At 40.5% G+C, this 23,175-nt stretch overlaps 1 protein-coding gene across 1 annotated transcript in view; it reads right to left on the reverse strand.

Moving 5' to 3' along the window:
- Positions 1–23,175, reverse strand: part of LOC127433192 (fibrillin-2-like) — a 198,545-nt gene that overhangs the window by 88,779 nt on the left and 86,591 nt on the right. Inside the window, 7 exon segments of the mRNA XM_051684909.1 lie at positions 4,653–4,703; positions 5,153–5,290; positions 5,659–5,778; positions 6,645–6,770; positions 8,286–8,411; positions 8,704–8,757; positions 21,881–22,033. Of these exon segments, the coding sequence (XP_051540869.1) occupies positions 4,653–4,703; positions 5,153–5,290; positions 5,659–5,778; positions 6,645–6,770; positions 8,286–8,411; positions 8,704–8,757; positions 21,881–22,033 (768 nt within the window).

The raw sequence follows: 23,175 nt of genomic DNA on the forward strand, positions 1-23,175 counted from the left end.
AGACTTTTAGTTTGAATTTCTGTGTTTTCCTTCTTGTGTCTCTGTTCCTGATTCCTTCCCTGATTTCATCCCAGTTTCTTTATGCTTATTTATCAAAAAAGTTTTTTTATTAAAAAGCCTGCATATAGATCCTTTTTCTCTCGCCTCATTCCTGCAATCTTTATGGTATTTCAGTGTGGAATGCTTGTTTTTTCGGCTCATGTCAACATGGATTGCTTGTGAACCAGTAATAATACGATTCAAGCTTTGCAAAGCAACTCTTATTGAAGGATGGGGCAGTTAAAATCACTTGGACACAATGCAAAACAGTAAGTAAACAGTTTCATTTATGAATATTTCACATGTCATGACTGTTTGATAGTTTATGGTGCTGAGTGTTAACAGCTGTGTTTGAGATGAACAGTTTAATATATTTGGATGCAATGTTTTGGATGTGTGTTATGTGAAAACCATGACATTTATATTTAAAATACTGTGGGGTTGTTCATTCCTTTCTAATTTAGTTTTAAATACGGCCGATTTCAAGGGGCTGCAAGTTGTTAGCCAATCAAAAAAAGTTGCATTTTCATTGACATTTTAAGGAGGTGCCAGAACAGAGCGTTTCAGACAGAGGCCCAGAGACAGGGTGATAAAATGATCATATATTACTAAATTATAACAGTTTTTGTGCAAAAAACGTTATCAATCATTATCAGTGGACCTCAGGGAAGATAAAAAATCGTCATGGTTACTGGTGTAACCTCCATTCCCTGATGGAGGGAACGAGACGTTGTGTCGATGTAGAGACACTAGGGGTCACTCTTGGGAGCCCGAGACACCTCTGGTCTTTGATAAAAGACCAGAGAATGAAATGAAAATTGGCGAGTGGTATTTGCATGCCACTCCACCGGACATACGGGTATAAAAGGAGCTGGTATGCAACCACTCATTCAGGTTTTATGCTGAGGAGCCGATATAAGGTCCGGCCATTTCAGCGGGTAGTTCAGCATTGTGGCAGGAGGGACACAACATCTCGTTCCCTTGCACAGGGTCTGTGTAAGCAGGCACACTGGGGGAATGCACATTTGCGCATGCCAGGGGGCCAGCTGTGTGCCAGCGCGTCTATGACGAGGGGGGCCTCGGTCAGGGCGTTCCAGAGCGGGCAGTGGGGAGGATTCTTTGGAGGCGAACAGGTGCACCTGTGCCTGTCAAATCGACTCCAAATCAGTTGAACCACCTGAGGGTGGAGTCTTCACTCTCCCCTGAGGGTAACCTGTCGTGACAGCGCATCCACTGTAGTGTTGAGGTTGCCCGGGATGTGAGTGGCTTGCAGCGACTTGAAGTGCTGCTGACTCCAGAGGAGGAGACGGCGGGTGAGTTGTGATATACAACGAGAGCGCAAACCGCCTTGGTGGTTGACATATGCTACCGTTGTCATGTTGTCTGTCTGAACTAACACGTGCTTGCCCTGGATCAACGGCCGAAACCTCCGCAGGGCGAGCAGAATTGCCAACAACCCGAGGCAGTTGATGTGCCAATGCAGTCGCGGACCCGTCCAGACAAACAGTGCCCCAGCCCATTTTGGAGGCGTCTGTCATGACCATGACACGTCTGGAGACCAGTTCTAGAGGAACACCTGCCTGTAGAAACGAGAGGTCGGTCCAAGGGCTGAAAAGACAGTGACAGACCGGCGTGATGACCATGCAACATTTTCCGTGGTGCCATACCCATCTCGGGACTCGAGTCTGGAGCCAGAGCTGAAGCGGCCTCATATGCATCAACCCGAGCGGGGTGGCCACCGCCGAGGATGCCATATGCCCCAGGAGCCTCTGAAAAAATTTCAGCGGAACCGCTGTTTTCTGTTTGAATGCCTTCAAACAGGCCAGCACCGACTGGGTGCGCTCGTTCGTAAGGCGCGCCGTCAAGGAGACCGAGTCCAACTCCAAACCGAGAAAAGAGATGCTCTGAACCGGGAGGAGCTTGCTCTTTTTCTAGTTTACCCGAAGCCCTAGTTGGCTGAGGTGTGAGAGCACCAGGTCCCTGTGTGTGCACAACATGTCTCGAGAATGAGCTAGGATTAGCCAGTCGTCAAGATAGTTGAGAACGCGAATGCCCACCTCCCTTAATGGGGCAAGGGCAGCCTCTGCGACCTTCGTAAAGACGCGAGGAGACAGGGACAGGCCGAAAGGGAGGACTTTGTACTGATACGCCTGACTCTTGGATGCAAACCGCAGGAAGGGTCTGTGTTGAGGAAGGATCGAGACGTGGAAGTACGCATCCTTCAGGTCTACTGCCGCGAACCAATCTTGATGCCAGACGCTCGCCAGAATGCGTTTTTGCGTCAGCATCTTGAACGGGAGTCTGAGTAAAGCCTAGTTCAGAACTCACAGGTCCAAGATTGGCCGCAACCCACGGCGTTTTTTCGGTACGATGAATTAGGGGTTGAAAAACCCCTTCTTCATCTTGGCTGGAGGGACAGGTTCTATCGCACCCTTCCATAGGAGGGTAGCGGTCTCCGCGCAAGGTAGCAGCGTTTTCGTCCTTCACTAAGGTGAAGTGGACACCGCTGAACCTGGGTGGATGCCCGGCGAAGTGAATTGCGCAGCCGAGTCGGACGGTCCAGACCAGCCCTCGCGACGTATTGGAAAGCGCAAGGCATACGTCCAAGTTCCGCACAAGGGGGATCAAAGGGACAACATCATCGGACGTACCGGCAGGTGGGGCCTCGTGGTGGGGAGGAGTTCGAGGTGCCACACCACATTGTGGCCGTGCTGAGTCTAAGGACATCGGGCGGCCATGAGGTGGGTGGTATCTGCTTCCTGCGGTGGGCTCCACGCCAGGGCCGGGCCGAAGGGGCGGGCTGCGACGGAGACGGTGCAGTCACCGCAGGGGGACGCCCTTGGCAATGAGTAGACGGGGTGCGGGATCTTGAGCCGCGCCGGGGCAGGATATGCTGGCTAGCATCCATCTACTGCTCTACCATCGAAAACCGCTGGGCAAAGTCCTCGACGGTGTCGCCGAATAGGCCCACCTGGGAAATGGTGGCAGCAAGGAATCGTGTCTTGTCGGCCTCACCCATCTCAAAGGTGGTGCTCCTGGACCACTAGTGTGGCCATCATCCGCCCGAGAGACCGCGCCGTGACCTCCGTCGCTCGGAGAGCGAGGTCGGTCGCCGAGCGCAGTTCCTGCATCAATCCCGGGGCAGAACTACCCTCATGCAGTTCCTTTAGCGCCTTGGCGGAGTTGCAGGAGAGCCATGGCGTGCAGGGCGGAGGCGGCTTGTCCAGCGGCACCGTAGGCCTTGGCCATCAGAGACGACGTAAACCTACAGGCCTTGGACGGGGGCTTTGGGCACCTGCGCCAGGTGGCGGCGCTCTGCGGGCACAGGTGCACCGCGAGTGCCTTTATCCACCGGGGGATTGCCGAATAGCCCTTGGCCACCCCACCATCGAGGGTAGTGAGGGCGGGGAAGCTGAAAAGATCGGGACCGGGCAGTAAAAAGTGCCTCCCGCGACATGTCAGCTCTTCATGCACTTCCGGGAAGAAAGGAACGGGGGCGGGGCGTGGCTTTGAGCGGCGAAAGCATGTCGTCATCTCCGCGTCAGCCTGTGACTGGGCAGTCGACCCCGAAGGGAGGAGCCCAGCTGAGCCCGCTCTCCGATGCTGCGCTCGAGAGCTCATCACTTTCGCGGGCTCCAAATAAGAGGTCGAACTCGCCCGTGAGACGAGCCGGCGGACTCATCCGGGAGCCCGATCGGGGCAGATGAGCGTGCTGGGGAATGGGAGGTCCGCGGGGGGATACCCGGCGGAGGCGGTCCCATTGGGGTCCCCAAATCACCCCCAGTGCTAGACGCGCTGGCCTCATACCCGTGGGTAAAAGGACCGAGGCGGGAGCCTCTGGGGTGGCTTGCTTTCTAACGAAGGAGAGCCGTGGCTGCAACGTTGCCATGAACATATTCTTGCAATGAGAACATGACCATCCACGAACGCTGTCTCCACTTGAGCAGTGCCCAGACACGAAAGACATAACGAGCGCAACCAGGAATAACACACAATCGGAAAATCATCTTTAAAAAGATGCGTCTTTAAAAAGACGTTCCGTGTGTGCCGCTCTTTTAGAGAAATATACTCTTTTATTTCTGCTGAAGCGCCCAGGGACATTCTCTGCAGTGCACCAGTGCAAAGGGGGGAGAAGCCGCTGAAATGCGCCGTCAGATCCAGCAGAGGTGAATGAACAGTAGTATTCAGCTCAGTGAGCATGACAGTTCGGCTCCAAAGAGAAAATCTGAATGAGTGGTTGCATACCAGCTCCTTTTATACCCGTATGTCCGGGGGAGTGGCATGCAAATACCACTTGCCAATTTTCATTGGCCTTTTATCAAAGACCAGAGGTGTCTCGGGCTCCCAAGAGTGACCCCTAGTGTCACTACATCGACACAATGTTGAGTGAGTGACAGATAGGGAACTATATATATATATATATATATATATATATATATATATATATATATATATATATATAAAGAGCATTTCATAATACCTTTAAAACAGATTTCTCTTGACTTAGTGTTGCTCAGATGATGGTAATATGCAAAACCATCAGAGAATTTAATGAAAATGAGCTCATGTTTTAAACTCACAGCAGTTTTCACACAACATTATGAGACTCTCACCTTCACTTGAAACACCTCTTGATCGAGCAAATCCTCGTTCACATACAGGATCTGTGTGCATGCACAATCACTGAAGTATTAATAATTAAAATTTAAACAAAGTGAACAACACCCAAAAAGCACTAATGTGTTCGTCTCTCAGTATCAACAATAGTTTTCATTTTCATAAAATAGAGATAAATACAGTTTCTCTCTCAATAATGGACATAAAAATAAAGCATTCTGACATGGAAAAAGGTCATACTGACAGGTTCTGACAGAAGAAAATAAAATGATTCTATTGTAAAAACCTATCTATTTAACCAATACATTGTAAACATTTTCAAGCGTATGTATAGCATGATGGGCAAATTTTAACTGGGTCAAGTTGTAACTCAAACATATAGATCATTTACAGTAGTACTCTTTAGTAGTGCTATTTTTAATAGTGTAAAGTACTCCTACTACTAATAGCAGAGTACAGTAGGCAGCACTGTATATAGTAGTGTATATTTTCATACCGGTTTGACATGGTTCACATGGACTGCCCCAGGCCACTCCAAGCGTAGCACAACACTGTGACCTGAGTGTACTGCCATTTATATTGACTTCACAGCGGCCATTCTGAAGTGTTAACCAACATGAGCCCTTCAAATTATCTGTGAAAATAAACCTTCCCTCAACACACACAACTAACACATCATAAAACAGACAAGAAAAGAACAAAAGACACTTTCCTTGTTTTTTTCTGGAAAGGTACTTAAAAAACTTGGTAAAGTATTTCCAGCATAAATATTGTAGTGCAAAGGCAAAACACAGTAACAAAATTTTTTGTACCTGCAGAGTTGCTGAAGTTACTGTGTTTTGCCTTTGTAGAACACATGCATGAAACATGAAATTAAAAGAAATGTTTTGCAAAAAAAATGGAAAGCAAAATTATACATTTCATATACATACATTTATCATGATTTTTTTCTCCATTCTGGTTTCCATGTATGCATGTATTTATTTTAACATGTACATTTACCAACACATATAAGTCCAGTGAAGTCCAGTTTACTTCCTAGTGAGCACTCGCAGGAGAAAGAGCCTGCGTTGTTCTTACACACTCCATTAATACACGGAGCGCTCGCACACTCATTCACATCTGAAGAAAAACAACATTGAAATATAGCTTAAGAGGTCAGCAATATAAAAATCTATATTTCTTGCTTCAGACACAAACAAATATGATCATTGTTCAACACTGAATCACTGACTCTCAATCTTCACTTGACATGCTTGGACATGTGAGGTCTTTTATGATTTCAGCTGGAATACTGTAAACACCTGCCTGTGGAATTTCCACATAAATACACTGAAAGCAGTGCTGATCGATTGCTTTAAGACTACACAGGAAACACAGCTTCCCCGTACAATTTCATCCAAAATGTGTCATGACGTGTACAAACAAATAATCTACAGTGTAAAAATCCTGAAAATTACTCTTGGTACATTTCAAGATTTTATTGAATAAAAGTGTAAAATATCACACATAATCTGTATTTTTTTCTATATAAATAGGTCCCTAGAAATCAGTGGATGCAAGGCCCATAAAGCGTGTTTAAATGGGAGTCTATGGCAGATATCTGTACTGTACCATTAGATTTTCTGAGCTGGGAAAATAATTGTAACTTTATTTAAATTATAACTTTTAATACATTTTAATTTTAATGAAAAGCAATTTCACTTTTTTTTAGTAGTTTAGTAGAGAAACAGCTTTTAGGAGCATCACTGCAAACACCAAAATAAAGCGCCCACCCCTCTATGACTGCTGCCACTGACAGCAACTGCTCAAATTATTCAGACATAATCGCCTCGTACTTCTAACTGGATCATTTGCAACACATTTTATGCGTCAAACTTCAAATTTACATGTACATTCTTATTAGACACTATGAAAACTTTTTCAGGTGCTTTATCAGGTATCACCTTCTAATGTAAGAACATAAGCTGTAATATGTGATAACTGACCCTGACAGGTCTCTGTATTATGTCTGAAGGAGAATCCAGCAGGGCAGGTGCAGCTGTAGCTGCCTGGAGCATTCCGGTACAGTCCATTATCACAGAGAAGACTGTTCACTGCACATTCATCAATATCTGCAGACCACAAACACACCACAAACACTGAGACACAGAAATGTGTTTAAAGCACAGTCTTATAAGAGCCAACTTTATATTCATGGAAAACAAAGGCTTCTGAAAGGGATTTTTACTAGGAATGGTAAATTCCATGTTTACTCTAATACAGTAAATTCTGGTGTTAGACAGAATAGGGACAGTGGTTAAACATCACTGCTATGGAATAGCAGACTATTTTTCAGATTATTACAATAAAAAGTAATAATATTGATGTACATGACAAGTGAATAAATGTAATGCAAACATGACATTTCTCTTCATAAACTCAAAAAATGAAAGGGGTCATGAAATGGAGAATCAAATTGTCCTTGATATTTAGACATATAAGAGGTAATTGTACTATAAAAACATGCTGTACATTTCAGAACTCAAAACTTCCTCCACAGTCTAAAAAGAGCATTTATAGTTACCACCCAGCTGAAACGTTTCGTTTTGAAATCTGTCTGTTCGTGACATCACAAAATATTGCTCATTTGTATTTACACATCCCACAACATGCGTCATGGCCCCGCCCACTGGCGCAGTTCAAATAAGAGAGCAGGACTTGTGTGGCTAACTATTCCTTAACACCAAAGAGGGACCTATCTGGACTATCTTTAATTATTTTGTATATAAACATGAACTACACAGACTCACTGCCATGTATCTCACCGCTTTTAAAAGATGCGGTGTCAAGTTACAACTCTGAAAGGGAGAAGCAATTTTCTTTCATTCAGCTGCTGCCTCTTGTTGTTTTGAGCACAAACGTCATGGACCCGTTCTTTCGCCCATCTGCACTATATTTAATTGTTGGTGTATATAAACATGAACTAGATGGACGTCTTTGACCGTTTCAGTGTGTTTCCGGTGATGTGCGCCTCAGTGTGCCTACAGTATGTGTGTACATTTTGGCTCATGTCAGCGTGGATTGTTTGTGAAACATTCATAATACGATTCAAGCTTTGCAAAGGAACTGTTATTGAAGAATGGGACAATTAAAAATGCTTCAAAAACCTAAGTAAACCTTTTCATTCATGAATATTTCAAATGTCATGACTGTTTGATAGTTTATGGTGCTGAGTGATAACAGTTGTGCTTGAGATGAACAGTTTGTAAACCCTGAAATGTAGTTTTATAATGTTGAGGGGCTTGTTCTTCCAATTGAGTTTGCTGAATTTGAGGGGCTGCATGATGTTATCCAATCATAACAGTGGACGTTGTGTTTTAAGGAGGTGCTTAGGCCAAAACATTTCAGACAGAGGACCAAAAACAGGGTGGAAAATGATCATATATTACTAAATTATTATCTAAATTATGAACAAAATTTTGTGCAAAAATACTTTTCTAACATTATCATTGGACCTCAGGGAAGATAACACAATTATAAAAATAAGCCCTTATTGACCCCTTTAAAAAATAATTCCAATATGTCTTTGTCTTTTGTAATTCTACCTCTTATATCTCAGTGATGTATATTATTAAAGATGTTCTCACCCACACAGTTCCTGCCGTTCTTCACACTTTCATATCCAGCGTGACAGACGCATCGGAAACTCCCTCTAAGATTCTCACACACTCCATTAAGACAGATATCAGCATCCTGTGTGCACTCATTAATGTCTGTTCCATGAGAATATTATCAAGTTATAAACCTGATTAGTTTAAAAGGTAAAGACAATAGTGTGAACAATACAGGAAACACTGACTGCAGCTGAACTGTTCTGTGTTCGATAATTGTGAGTAATGATTAAATGAACACAAAGAGTTAATGACATAATGAGAACACAGTCATACTGAATATATAATAATAATACAATGAAATCAAGAGTAATGCATATGTACACAGTTGTTGCTGTGATTTTGTGATCATCACTGTTTTTAAAGAGAACATAAGGCTCTGATTCACAATCACCTTTTCCATCAGCGGAGAATCCAACTCCACTTGGACACAATGTCTGAAACTCAACTAGAACAGCAAGAGAGAAAAGAAGAAGAAAAAAAACAATGCAGCAAATTATAATAAAATGTAAAAGTCATTTGTTTAATTATATTACCTTGTCTATCAACATGACAATGCAGTATCTGTATGTCATAATATGTTGAAAAAAAAAAAATTATGCTTTTCATGGAGTGTACTTACTTTTTTCACAACACTGTAACTTAGGACAAACACTTCTTCAATAAAAGATAACAAAAAAGTTACCTCTTATCTACTGTGAAATTTAAAGTATTTAGTCAACAGGTTTGACACTTAAAGACTTAAACTTGTTGATGTTTGATCAGACTCAAAGGGCTTGTTAACACCAGTGAAAGAGGGGAAAAAGGGGAAAATTTATGGATAAATTATATGCATGCAGTGAAATTACAGAGAACCAAATTACAAATGAGAAAATTATCCCCATCTCACGTTTACATTTATGTTCAACTCACCTACAACTTAACATCATTTACAAGTGAAAAAGGAAGTCAAATAAATATCAGGTAGAGGTATGTATAGCTCTGGGGAAAAGGTTCATTTCAAAGAAAAAGATGAACTTCTTGAGTATAAAGATATTATGTAGTAAAATAGTTCTCTACACAGCTGGATTATGATTCTCTCAATTTATGTTTGGCCTTTTATTACCATTCACTAATATTTTTTAAGAGATATTCATTGTAACACTAGAGAAAATAAGATCAAGGCTATATACAGTAAGAATAAAAATGAGGGCTTTATTTTCATGACTGCTACAGGTGCAGCACTATGCACAACGTCTGTTCTTATCTAATTTTCATGAGAATGCTAATTCTAAGAAAAAAAGGGGAAGAACCTCTATATAAAATAGCATTTGACCTAACCCATTCAAGTTTTGCACAGGATATTTTGCCAATCCACTAACTCAGACTTAGCGCATACATTCAAGAAAATACCAAAACTGTGCATGCTCTTTGCAGGTCACTTGCATTTGCTGTGTTTAGAAAGTAATCACTTCACCCCTCCCTTACCTCACATACTGCCTGCTCGCCTGCTTGAGGAGTGAGTGAGATACACATGCATGTTCTTGTATATCTCGCTTAAAAGGTTTTACACATTAACATAGACATTTATCTTAGGTAATGTTACTCTTGACAAGCTCAGATTTCTGAGACGTGCACAGTAAACGAAGACTGCAACTGTAATCTGATTAAAACTTAAGATCACACCGTGCACATTTTAATTCATAAAGTTTACACTTTAGCTTTATTAAGTTCACAGACTCATCATTGCGTTGTAAATTTAGATCTGTTTGTATAAAATATAGCTTTATACTTGAGCTGGTTGAATAATGATAATAAGTCTAACAATTATTATTTTCCTGAGCTGCACACAAGTAACAGAGACTGCAACATGGCCATACGATTTAATCTTGAAATCACCGTGCACATTTTTATTAATAAAGTGTATACCTAAGTCATACTGGCTTAACAGACTCACCATTGCATTGTCATTTTAGATATGTTTGTTTAAAATATCGGTCTATCTCTGTGCTTGTTGTTGGATAATCAGTCTAACAAATATTCTGAAGCCATTATTCGTGTTTTCCGAATAAGGGCACATCCCTAATGGAAAGCAACAGTTTAGCTAAATTATTTTACTTTCAGTGCTTGATCTTATGACAAATCTTATATTTGTCTAAAATAAAAGCTAATGACTCACCCTTTGTGCTTTGTTTTATGCAAATTAATTAATAATTTGCTAGATACCATGCATTAATAAATCATATAGGTCATATAAAAGTGATGCAGGTGAATCCACTTTTACTTATTCACCAGTACAACAGAAAAAAAAAAAGAAAAAACGTTTGCCTTTGTTGATTGTGTATTTGTTTTAGTTTGGCTTCTTCCGTATTTTGTCTCCAACTTTAATATGTGACATGTCATAATAACGAATGCCCTTCTTGCCCGATTCAGATGTAGGCCTTCACATGCTATTTATCGTAAATGCGAGATTCCTTCTTGGAAGTTGCAAATGAACAACCTTCAAGTCATCATTACTTTTGCTTTTGAAAACTACTGCATTTGACTGATGTGGGATCCATGTACCTAGGTGTCAGTGTAAGTCCAAGATGACAAAAACAAAAAAATACTGAGTGCAACTTTAAAGTATTCTGTTAGCGTGTTGGTTAGTGAGAAACCACTCCAAATTATTCAGTGCTTGCATGAGAAGTGGGAGTCATTCAGATTGAATCACAAACTGATTCAAATAATTTTGCTATCACATGTGACCAATTCGAGAACTGACTCACTGATTCAAAACCACCGACCCTAAATACTAGATACTGTATGCGGCTTGATGTGAAATACACCTACCTACTTAATAAAATAGCTTCGCTACTGAAAATCTACTTGATTTAAAAACTACCAACTCGCTAATTAGAAATGTAGTAAAGCTAATAGCTTTGCTATTTTAAGTCCATTTGGATAAAACTGTAATCAGTCTCTCATTTCAAGATTGTTGTAAAAACCAGACTATGAAGCCTACATATTCCAGTTAATACAACAGCAAATTTTGATCCCCATAAACACAGTCTGTTTGATATGTCCCATGGCCAGTGGAGCTAGTAGTGGAATTTGATGTAGCTCTGCCTAAGCTGAGTGGTATCAGGCAAGTGGTAAAAAGAGGCAGAGCAACTTAAGCCCCAGACCCGAAAGGGACACCCTATAGGTTTTTTAAGAAGTGCCCCGTGGTTCTTAAACTGTTATGGAGACTTATAAGAGTTGTTTGGAAGAAGCAGTGCATACCCTTGAAGTGACGAAGAGCAATGGGCATCTTTAAAGGCAAGGAACAGGAATCCACCAACATTATTCAGTTTAGGAGAACTGCTCTACTGAATGAGGAGGGAACGTTGGTAGCAAGGAAAATGTCTGACTACCTCTACAAGAATGGATACATAGACACAAGCTGCCAGAAGGCAGGTGTCCTAGGTTTTCCTGGGAATGTGGAGCATGAGTCAGTAATTTGGGAGAAGATCCAGTCTGCAGAAGGAGACAAGAAAGACCTCAATGGATTCGTTTCACACCAGCTGATCAGCTATGCACTAGATTTTTTTCCATTTACCAGAGTGTATTAGGAGCTTGGTAGACAGTTCCAATGGAGACCTGAATATATGTCACACAACACAGGAGTACAAAACTGGTTGGCAGCAACTGGAAAAAGGAATAGTGATGGGATGTTCTCTGATGATCTTTCCCATCTTGTTCACAGCAGCATTTGAGGTCATTTGGTGCAAGACAGACGGCCCAAGGAATACCTGCTCAGTCTGGGTGAGATTGCCAGCTCTGTGCAGCTATATGGATGATGTCACAAGCATCCTCCAGACTGCTGCATGTACAAACCGAATCTTGAAAAGGCTCGAAGAGCTATTGGCATGAGTCAGTATGAATATTAAATCAAAAACAAAACAAAACAAAAAAACAAAAAACAAAAAAAAAAAAAAAAAAACATATTTCTTATTGTCAGGGAGTTAAGAATGAACAAATGTCTTTTAAGGTGAATTAGCCTTTTCGAAGTTGAGAGAGAGAACACAGTAGATCTTTCAGATGAACACTTGGCAGGGTTTGTCCTAAAGCAGCTAAAAAGGGGGCCTGGATAAGATAGATCATTGTCATCTCCCAGGCAAATGTGTTACCAATTTACATTTAATGTGTGAGATCACTGCAGCGGCAGTGGCAAGGTTGAATAACAAGGTTTAAGGAAGTGGCTGGGCTTGCCACATTGTCTTTAAAGTCAGTAAAGTCTATCACCTCAGTCTATCACTCTGAGCTACAAGAATCGACAGACCAGTCTGTGAAGGCTGGTCAAGCCCAGGACCGAACTGTCCGCACTTGGGAGGCAGAGACAGTTGTAAACCAGGCAGTTTCAAGGCCGAAGCATCAAGAGATTTTTGGAGGAACCCATTCAGAAGGATCAGGCCTTGGAAGGAGGGTGGCTCCCAAACTGTTGTCAGCAGTCTCAGGAAAGCAGAGGAAAGCGATAGTAGTTACAGACATTTCTAGGATGGAAGAGGAAGAGTATATGATTAGAGCAGTAAGCCAGCAGCAGCGATGGTGTGTGACAGTATGGGAGTATATCTGATAGAACTTAATGGTGGGCTGACCTGTGCAAGGTACCCCAATCCAGGCTTAATTTTCTAATAAGATCCACTTATGACACCTTTCCAAGCCCTGGAAATTTGCCTCAGTGGTATGGCACAGAGGACAGTTCTCCCCTTTGTGAGGCTTCTAGAGTGAATCTGCAGCAGAAGTTGGCTGGTTACTGGACCTCCTTACAGGAGGTATAGTTGGAGGTACAGTGGGCAGCATGATTAGGTCCTGCACAAGCTGGCAGAGATCCTAGAGCTGTGTAAAGGCAAACAAAGGCCACCATGCTTCTCAGAATCAGTTTATTGATTTTGTTAAAAAGGTAGGGGCCATGCTAGGCAGTGCATGGAGGGAAGCCAGATCAATCCTGGAACCTGGAAAAGAATGGATAATGGAAGTCGACCTTGGCCAGCCTGGCTGAAAAACAATTCTAAGGTCGCCATTACCTCTTTGAGGTCAGATGTAGTGTTATGGTCGACATCAGCCAGAAAAGTCATGATGATTGAGCTTACCATCCCATGGGAAGAGGGACTGACAGCAGCCAATGAGAGGAAGAAGTTAAAATATGCTGATCTGTCCATCGAGTGCAGGAAAAATGGATGGAGGTCTACCACTTACCCTTGGGTGGTTGGGTGTTGGTATCTCTGGATCAGCGTAGTAGAAGTTGCTGAAGGAAATGGCAAAGGAAGCTGACAAATGGAGCTTCTGACTATGGTTCCTGACTAAGGAAGTGGGGGATGCAGAAGTAAGAAAGGCAATAGGGAGAAAGTAGGAATAGGGAACATTTTTGAGGTTTAAAATTATGTGTTGTACAATTACATAGGGGGAAGGAATATTTGGGCTTGTGTCTGTCTAGTATTGGAGAGGTTGGCACGAAGGGTTGTATTGTTAAGTAGTATGCCATATGGAACTGGGGGCACTGAGCATGCATTATGGGATTCCTGTAGCTCAGCTGATAGAGCATGGCGCTAGCGATGCCAAGATCATGAGTTCAATTCACAAGGACCACACAAACTGATCAAATGTATACCTTGAATGCAATGTAAGTCACTTTGGAGAAAAGCATCTGTAAAAGGCATAGAAATGTAAAATGTAAGTTAATGATGCCAGTGGGGCTAGCGTAGCCTTAGAACTGGGTTGGCACGTATGGTCGGATGGGCGGTTAAGCCAAATGTATTATGGGGCACTGACCATGCATTAATGGTGCCAGTGGGGCTAGCAGAGCCTTAACCACCGGGTTGGCACCTATAGTCATATGGGAAGTTATGCCATACAGAACAGGGGGCATTCGGGCAGATGGCAGAGGTGTAAAGAGTCCATGTGAGGTTTGAAAGGGGTCCTGAATGACACTCATGTCTTTTTGTATGCTGCGTTTGTTAAAGAGGCTCTGGATAGAGGGGAAAGGGTTTCTAGTAATGTGCTTTGCTGTTCTCACTATCCGTTGCAGGGACTTACAATCTGAAGCCGGACAGTTCCTGTACCAGATAGTGATATAGCTGCTCAGAACACTTTCTGTAGTGCATTTAGAATGTGGTCAGGTCAGGATGAAGAGGGGGTAGTTGTGCCCTCTTCAGATGTCTGAGGAAATATAGTCGTTGCTGTGCTTACTTGGGTATGGCGGCAGAGTTAAGACCCCAGGTGCAGTCCTCCGAGATATGAACACCAAGGAATTTAGTGATAGACACTATCTCCACTGCTGAACCATTGATGTGCAACAGGGGGTGGTTCACCCAGGCTCTCCTGAAGTCGATCATGAGTTCTTATATTTTTTGGACATACAATGTTGTAGTTAAAATACCAGGGCCTGTATTCACAAAAAAAAAACAAAAAAACTTAAGGCTAAAAGTAGCTTCCAACACGGAAAATATACGAGCAACTCTTAAAAAAATGGGCGTAACATTCCTCATTTTAGAATACTTGTACAGTTTTCATTTAAGAGTTATTAATGGAGCATTTTAATGCTAAAAGTAGCTCTTAAACATACAACAACTTAGAAGAGAATCACAAACAATCCTAAAAATAGCTTTGTGTATAAATACAATCACTGTATTATGAGCAAACACTCTAGGCAAGGAACTTTTCTGACCACTAGATTTCCTAGTGGTCAGATACAAATTTTGTGAATACAGGCCCAGGCTTCTATCTGCTCCACCTCTTCTCTGAAGGCTGCTTAGTTGTTGTTAATCATACCTACCACTGTTGTGTCATCAGCAAACTTGATAATATAATTTGAGCAGTGCCTCACAGCACAGTCCTGAGTAGGCAGAGTATAAATAGCATCCTCTGTGGAGCAATTTGGTGGTAAGCGAACTGCAGAGGGTTGAGAGTAGTGGGTTAGGTGGCGTTTATGTGGCCCATCACGATTCTTTAAAAGCACTTCATGATAATTGCTGTGAGTGCCATGGGGCAACAGTCATTAGGGAAGACTATAGCTGTTTTTATGAGCTTCTATGCAGGGACATTTTCTGTGCCTCAAACTGTGCATAAAAGTTGTTTAATATGTCTGGCAGAGAGTCATTACTATCACATACCTGAGGTACGGGTTTGTAGTCTGTGATGGTCTGTATGCCCTTCCAAATGCTATGTGCATCTTGGATGTCAGTGAAGTGGTTGCATATTATCTTTGCATAGCTGCGCTTTACTGTTTTGATGGTGCGGGACAGACTGGCTCTTGCTGACTGGAGAGCTGTCCTGACTTTGGCTCTAAAGGCTGCATCACAGCACTTGATTTATTTTCTGATCTCTGTGGTGAGCCATGGTTTTTGGTTTGCTCTAACATAGTCTTGCAAATGGTGCAGCTTATATGCATTTTGAGATATATCCTGACACCGCTGAAGTATAAACCTCAAGGTTAATTTGTTAATCATCACAGGTGGCGGCTTTCTTAAATATGTCCCCAGTTTGTGCGCTTAAAACAGTTCTGAACGGCAGAGGTGGCTCCCTCTGGCCACACTGTCATATGTTTTAGAACAGGCTTGGTCCATTTGAGCAGTGCTCTGTATTCTGGGAAAAGAATTGCAGACTGGGGGAGGGGGACAGCCTTGTGGTATTTTATGAGGAGCGGGGAAGACTACCATATTCTCAAATCTCGTTTACTTTCACACATTCAACAAAAATAGTGACAATACAAGCAAGAACCAATGTGTGCAATTTCTTTTCCTCCACCTTTTCTCCTTGAGGCCTTGTTGAAATTTTCCCCTGGCACCGCAGCGTGAATTGCGCACATAGCTCTCGACTGCCTAAAACGTTTATGTGGTATCAGATGCGCTTACTGCTGTGCATATGTATATAAAGATCTTCTTGCGTGCGTGTCAGTTTTAAATGGGTGAAGAGATTAATTAACACTTAAATTTTGGCCTGTTCCTCACGCAACACTATCATATGGGATCACATTCTTCTTTCTTCATTGTTCTTCACATTGTTCTTGCATATCACCACCAGGGGCAGGGATGAGAATTTATAGTAAAAAAGGACTTTTTATCTGTTTTTCTATCAGCACGGAAGGATGTGAATCAGCTTATCTGGATGACAGAGTTCAGGATATTTGTATGAACCCACATTTCTGTAAAGACTAGGATGCAGCAGTCTCTCATCAATGGTCGGGTGATTAGTTCAGGGCTAAATTAATCCATTATATTTTCTAGTGAGCAGACATTGGAGAGAAAAATGGAAGGAATTGCTGGTCTGGTTGGCCTTGTTCTGAGCCTAGCATTTAGGCTGCCCATTTTCCATGCTTTTGTTTCCTTTCACAGTGCTTGCGACATCTCCTTGCTGGGGTTGCTGCAGTAGGCTTGTCTGCAGAGTATAATCTTTGATATCAAAGCAGACTGAGGTCCTTTAGCAAAGTGGCTAGCTGAGAAAATAATTGCCCTGTATTACATCAATTTCCAATACACAACAGTTTCTGCCAGTTATAAATCAGTGCAATTGTGTTTCACACATTAACAAATATCTGAGGTATTTGTACATTTACATTACATTCACCATTTTTACTCTTTATTCCCACCATAGACATATAAATACATAGACGCCTCATTGGCCGCTGGATCGTACATCAATGTCGTCACCATATTGCACCAGGCAACTTGCCATAACTCTCAGGCAGCTGTACTGGAGAAAAGATGCCTGACTCTTGTGCAGCTTGGGGCTGTACAAACTTTTGCACAATCCAAACCAGATCTCGGGGAATTACCTTTCATAAGTAAGACTGAACAGTTGTTTCTGGTTGTATTTGGTCATTATAACATTGTTGAAAGCTAACTAGTTGGCCACCAGAGTCAGACTATTAATAGCTAGTGATAACGCTAGTTAGCTATGAAAGCTGGGACTTATAAAGTTTACATGAATTCTTATAAAGTCTCAGCTTATATTATAGTTTATATTATAAACTAAAGTGCCCATAATCGAGATTTTATCCAAACCGACTTTAGTGACAAGCTACTTGTTTCGGCTGAGAGACTGACATATTGTGAGTCTGACTGTAGTTAGTTGGCTAGCTAACTTTTCTCAAACTTTTTGAAGGTTTCACAGAGAGAAACAGTTGAGGAGGCAGTGGGAAGTAGGTTTTTCCGCCAGTGAGTCCTCTTTGCTATGCAGTGAGCATTTCAAGCCGGAGGACTTTGACAGGACAGGTCAGACTCTCAGGATTAGAGATGGAGCTAAGTCTTCAGTTTCCCGACTCATCTCCAAAGAGTTGGTGTATCGATAGGCTATAATGATTTGATCGCTTGTCATCAAATCGTGGCTCATTTATATATATTTCTTTCCATTTTAGCCAGTGGCAACCAGGACAACACAAGCCTCAAGGAAGGCTGAAGAGAGCCTGTTAGTGGACTGTTCTCTACATTTCCAAGAGACTGTACCCCCTCTGCCTAATATTGTGAGTATTTTTACTAGTTAATCCCCGAACAACTGTGAGAATCATGGCTCTGGTTATATTCAAATATCTCTCTCTCTCTCTCTCTCTCTCTCTCTCTCTGTCCCCTCTCTGCCACTATTTTCAGACACATTCATTGAAACAAGCTGGTGTTGAATATGCTTCCCTGACACACACACAAACCCACGGTGATGGCAGTGGGATTGAGGGGTGATGAGATTAAAGGATTATTATATGTATGATGTTTGTTGTTCATCTGAACACAAATAAAGATTTTTAGAAGAAGTTTTCAGATGTGGAGGGACTTAGAATGGAAGGAGACAGCAACCAACACTTTCAAGGTCCATAAATCACATTTAGGCAGGATAACAGTAATCCATATATATGGCTTCAGATGCTTCCATTCTATCGATTTACCCATCTGAAAACTTATTCTAAAAATCTTAATTTGTGTTCAGATCAACAACAAAAGTCATACACATCTGGGATGGAATGGAGGCAAGTAAATGATGAGATAATTTGCATTTTGGGGAGGAATAATCCTTTAAGAATGCAATCAGCTGATAATACATTGTACTACCTATGCACCAAACAGCTGAGACTGTGAGTGGTGTGATATAAACATTACTCAAAACATTTTCAACCTTCTTTCTACTAGGACCACTCCTATGCATTGCCTGCATCTCCCAGTGGTCTAAAGGCAAGACTCCGTGAAGACTTGGTTAGGGTTGAGAGTCTGGAGCGAGAGATGAGGAATGTGAAGGACCGAGAACGGAGGGCAAAGAACACAGTGCATGATCTTCTAGAGGATCTGAAGGGGAAGAACCTCATAAATGAAGAGGCGAAAAGAGTGGCTCAATTTCTACTCCGGTAAAATTTAAATAAAACTTTTAACTTTATATATATATATATATATATTATGTTTACACTTTCCCATCTTTTTAGACTTTCTAGTTATTATTGCAAGAGCATTTACTAGTTAGTCTGTGCTAACTGAATTTCAGATCTTCCGATAGACCTCCTGTCAAAACGGGGCCATGAGTACACAAAAGACCAGAGGGAGTTTGCCCTCAGTTTCCACTTACATGGTCCAAAAGCATATAACTATTTGAGAAAGTCTCTCCATCTTGACCTCCCACATCCACATACATTACAAAGGTATTCTTCATGTCATTTTATTGCACTTTTACAAAATACTGGTTCTAATACATTAAATAACTACTTTTTCATTTTACAAAGGTGGATGAGTTCTATAAATCTATCGTCTGAAAAGAGCAAATATCAGTATTAAAGGAATAGTTCACCCAAAAATGAAAATTTGCTGATAATGTACTCACCCTCAGGCCATCCAAGCTATATATGACTTTCTTTCTTCATCAGAGCAAAAAAAAATCTTCATCTTCATCAGATGAAGAAAGAAAGTCATATATAGCTTGGATGGCCTGAGGGTGAGTACATTATCAGCAAATTTTCATTTTTGGGTGAACTATTCCTTTAAGTGTTGTGTGTCTCTATGTGTTTGTTTTTTAGGGAGCTGGAACAACAACCCTTCTGCAGGCCGGTTCCAGGGCATTTTCTGCCATCTTATGGTCCGGTGCGGTGTCTCTCCAAGCACTTCAGGAAACGTGGCAGCACAGGAAGAGACCGTGTCCCTGTCTGCTGTTGAGATGTCCTCTGCTCTAGCAGCAGAAGAAACTGAAGAGCTTCCATCCCCTTTTGTTAACATCTCTGCAATTGTGTGTGGCCATAGCTACCTGCCAACCCGCTTTGGTAGCCTTGTGGACAATGCCCTTGTGTACATATCAGGGTTTGTCGTTCGACAGATTTTGAGAAATAATAATAATTATTATTATTGTTATATATTATTATACTATTATATTATTGTACTATTCACTACTCAATATTTTATTTACTATTTCTATTTTGTTATTGACTGTATTATACTACTCTTTATACTACATATACTATTTGCTATTATCAATCTATTATATTATTATTATTATTATTATTATTATACATATACTATTTATTATTATCAATTATTATTGTTATACTATTGTATTATATTATACTAATTATACTATTATTGTACTGTTCACCACATACTATTTTATTTACTATTTCTATTTTGTTATTGACTGTATTATACTACTGTTTATACTACATATACTATTTGCTATTATCAATCTATTATTGGTATTATACTATTGTATTATATTATAGTACTATTCACTACTCACTATTTTATTTACTATTTTCTTTTTTATTGACTGTATATTCTACAGTTTCTTTTATTGCTATAAAAATATAGAAAGCAGACTGACTGCCAGTGTCTCACTATTTGATTTGTATTTGCCAGTTTTGTTCCATTTTTCTCAATGATGATCAATTATTAGTACTTAAAGATGCACTATTTCTATTTTTTTCAGTATTTCAAAGTGAACAAGCTGTGTTCTGACCTGGAGCACAAGAAAAGCTAAAATGATTGGGTGGAAGACAGAAAAAGCCATTTCCACAATGAAAAAACTTTATTCACATTTCATGTACATTATATTATATTAGGCACGTCTCCACAATTATTAACCAAGAAAAATAAGCTAAATCTATGCTTGACAAGCTTGAGTTTTCACAATTCCTGATGATAATGAATAATTTTCCAAGTCTAACTGTCGAGATTCTAAGTAACTGGAGACAGAACTTTTTTGTACTCCACATAGATCATAAACCATTGAAATCGGTTGAGAAATGTAAACGTTATTATGCTTTTTATCCAGTAAAACCACAGCTCCCCCATTTACTCGTATTTGTTTGCAGTGCAGTCTTGCCTGGTCCAATATGGCGGACGCGTTGACGTATCACAGTAACGGACCAAAGCGGCCAATGAGGCATCCATGTATTTATATGTCTATGATTCCCACCACATTTATATCCATCTCTTTATGGATGTGTGGAGCCCAAAAATAATTCCCTGCAGGAGCTTAAAATTCTGACATTCTCTATCACAAAAGAATTAAATTTAATCTCCATTCATATTATACTGTAAAAGAGAAAATATATTCTGTCAGACACTGGGTGAGCATAAAATTATGATAAAAACAGCAACAAGACCAATGACAGAAACATTATATATATATATATATTGTTTGAGATTCATGTTCTTTCTTATATTTGTGAATTCATGTGAATTTGTGAATTTGTGAACACTGTAAAAAGTGAATACAGGCATTACTATTAAACTATTTCTGCCTGATCTGACCCTTAAAAATTACTTTCAATGGTAACCTAATGTGTTCAGTCTGATTCGGTCATATTAAATAATGTTTTTGACATCAATAAATTCAGATTTTTTATATGTTAACACATGATTTTTTTTAGGTTACTTCAAAGCATTTTTTAAATTGTAGAGTGCATATAAAAGACTACCAAATAGAACCATTTATTATACATTTATTTGTTTATAGATCCACTAATTAAGTATGGCTGGTCTAAGCTGTGGTTATTTTCAATATGTTCCTAATTTTGGTCACATTCTTCCCTAAAAAAAAAAAACATTCTCAGTGAGCAAAATAATCAAAAGTCTCCTGAATGAAAACATTTAAGTCCATGTTCAGGAAACCTGTAAACTTCAGTGTGTTGTTGTCTATGTGCTGTGCTCCCATATGCTAGAATATATGCACAATACCCTAAAGATGCTTACATATACCCATATATTTCCAAACAGACTTACACCCTTTGTCTTATCTACCCTGGACATTAACACGTCAATAAATCCCTTTTCAAATGAGGTCCACATCTCTGTCAATCTCTGTAAACCTCCTCAACAGAGTAACAGATATCATCACACCAGGGTCTTTACCATCAGAGATATAAAGAAATAAGTTGCAAGATTGAAATAAAAGTTTCCTTAGTGGTTTATAGATCAGAGAGAACTTCATTCAGATCAACAGGTTTCTATATGAAACACTTCACATTAAGCTGTCCATGTTATACATGTCATACAGTACATTAGCAGAATGAATTATAGTAACATAAACAATAACAATATGCACTTTAACAAGCTGTTCTAAAAAAATTATAACATACCATAATTCAGTAATGCACATGTATAGAGTACCTGAGTTTTTTGCAGGGCAAGGGTGGCACAGCTCACCAAAGGCATAGTCAGGGTTGGCACAGCAGCACTGTGATTTGGTAACGGCATGTTGGAACGGCCGTAAACACAAGCCTCTCTTTACAGCCCCATAACAGGTGCTGTGCATGTGTGTGTCTGCAGCAGAAATATGTTCGGAAAAATGTTAATGGAAAACTATACCATACTGCTGCAGGAAACACTACAGTATGTGCACAAAACACAGTCCATGGGCCACAAAAGCTATAGAAAAAACATAGCATGCAGATTTCAAACCATTTATTAGATACTCTACTCATACTCTTGTGCATTTAATCCATAATATATCATTGCACCACTTCCTGTCGTGAGACATTTGTTCAGTTTTTGCTTGCGCTTTGAGTTATTTCTTTCTGTGCTAAGCTACCAAATCATTTCAGAAATTATGTGGGGAGGTTTTTTGCTCAAAAGATTATTACAATCCAGAGTAGACATGAACAAAGAACTAAAAAAAATTCAAGATAGAAAATTTGTCCTAAACAGATTCCAAAAGAGACACATAACAACTATAACAGCAAATATGACATAATAAGATATCAAGACAATTATTGGTATTGCTTAAAACTTCCATTGAGAATGAAATAGGTGACCCTCTTTGGGCACAAAACACAAGACCCTTTACAGTGATAGAATTCCCATTAAGGAAAGAAGTACATAAGGAGGTATTAACAGTACTCTTGGTCACTTAATGTGAAAAGACCAAGTGTGAATGCACTCCAAGACGCATTGGAGACGGATAGCAATCCAACCACTCAAATCACCTAAGTAGATATGATTTGAGATGCACAACAGATGTGACTCGACGAGAAATGACTCAAAGAAAGCCTGAGAAAAATCAGCGCACTGTTTATCCCAGATACACTTGATATTTAATCTGTGAGTGTGACATTTCGAGCAGAATCTCTGTCACTGTATGTTGATATCATACATATATTATTATTTTAAATAAATGCCTCTCTGTGGCCTGATGCCACACCCACTGTGCCTGTCTCTTGCTCACCCCGACACTATCTTTAATAGTTGTTTAATTAGTTTTTACATCCGTTTGCAGTATCTTTGTCCTCTTCATTCTTAAAAATCGAGCGACCCTGCATCAACATGTGTGGACATTGTATTTTGGCTTCACTATATGCAACGCATTATTTAATTTCATTTAAACTGACTGATCTCAGTTCAGGAGACTCTGTGCTGTCAGTAAAGGGTTAAAATGTTGATTCACTGAGTCATGTGACAAAACAACA

The sequence above is a fragment of the Myxocyprinus asiaticus genome, chromosome 43, assembly GCF_019703515.2.
Source record: "Myxocyprinus asiaticus isolate MX2 ecotype Aquarium Trade chromosome 43, UBuf_Myxa_2, whole genome shotgun sequence".
NCBI classification, from domain to species: domain Eukaryota; kingdom Metazoa; phylum Chordata; class Actinopteri; order Cypriniformes; family Catostomidae; genus Myxocyprinus; species Myxocyprinus asiaticus.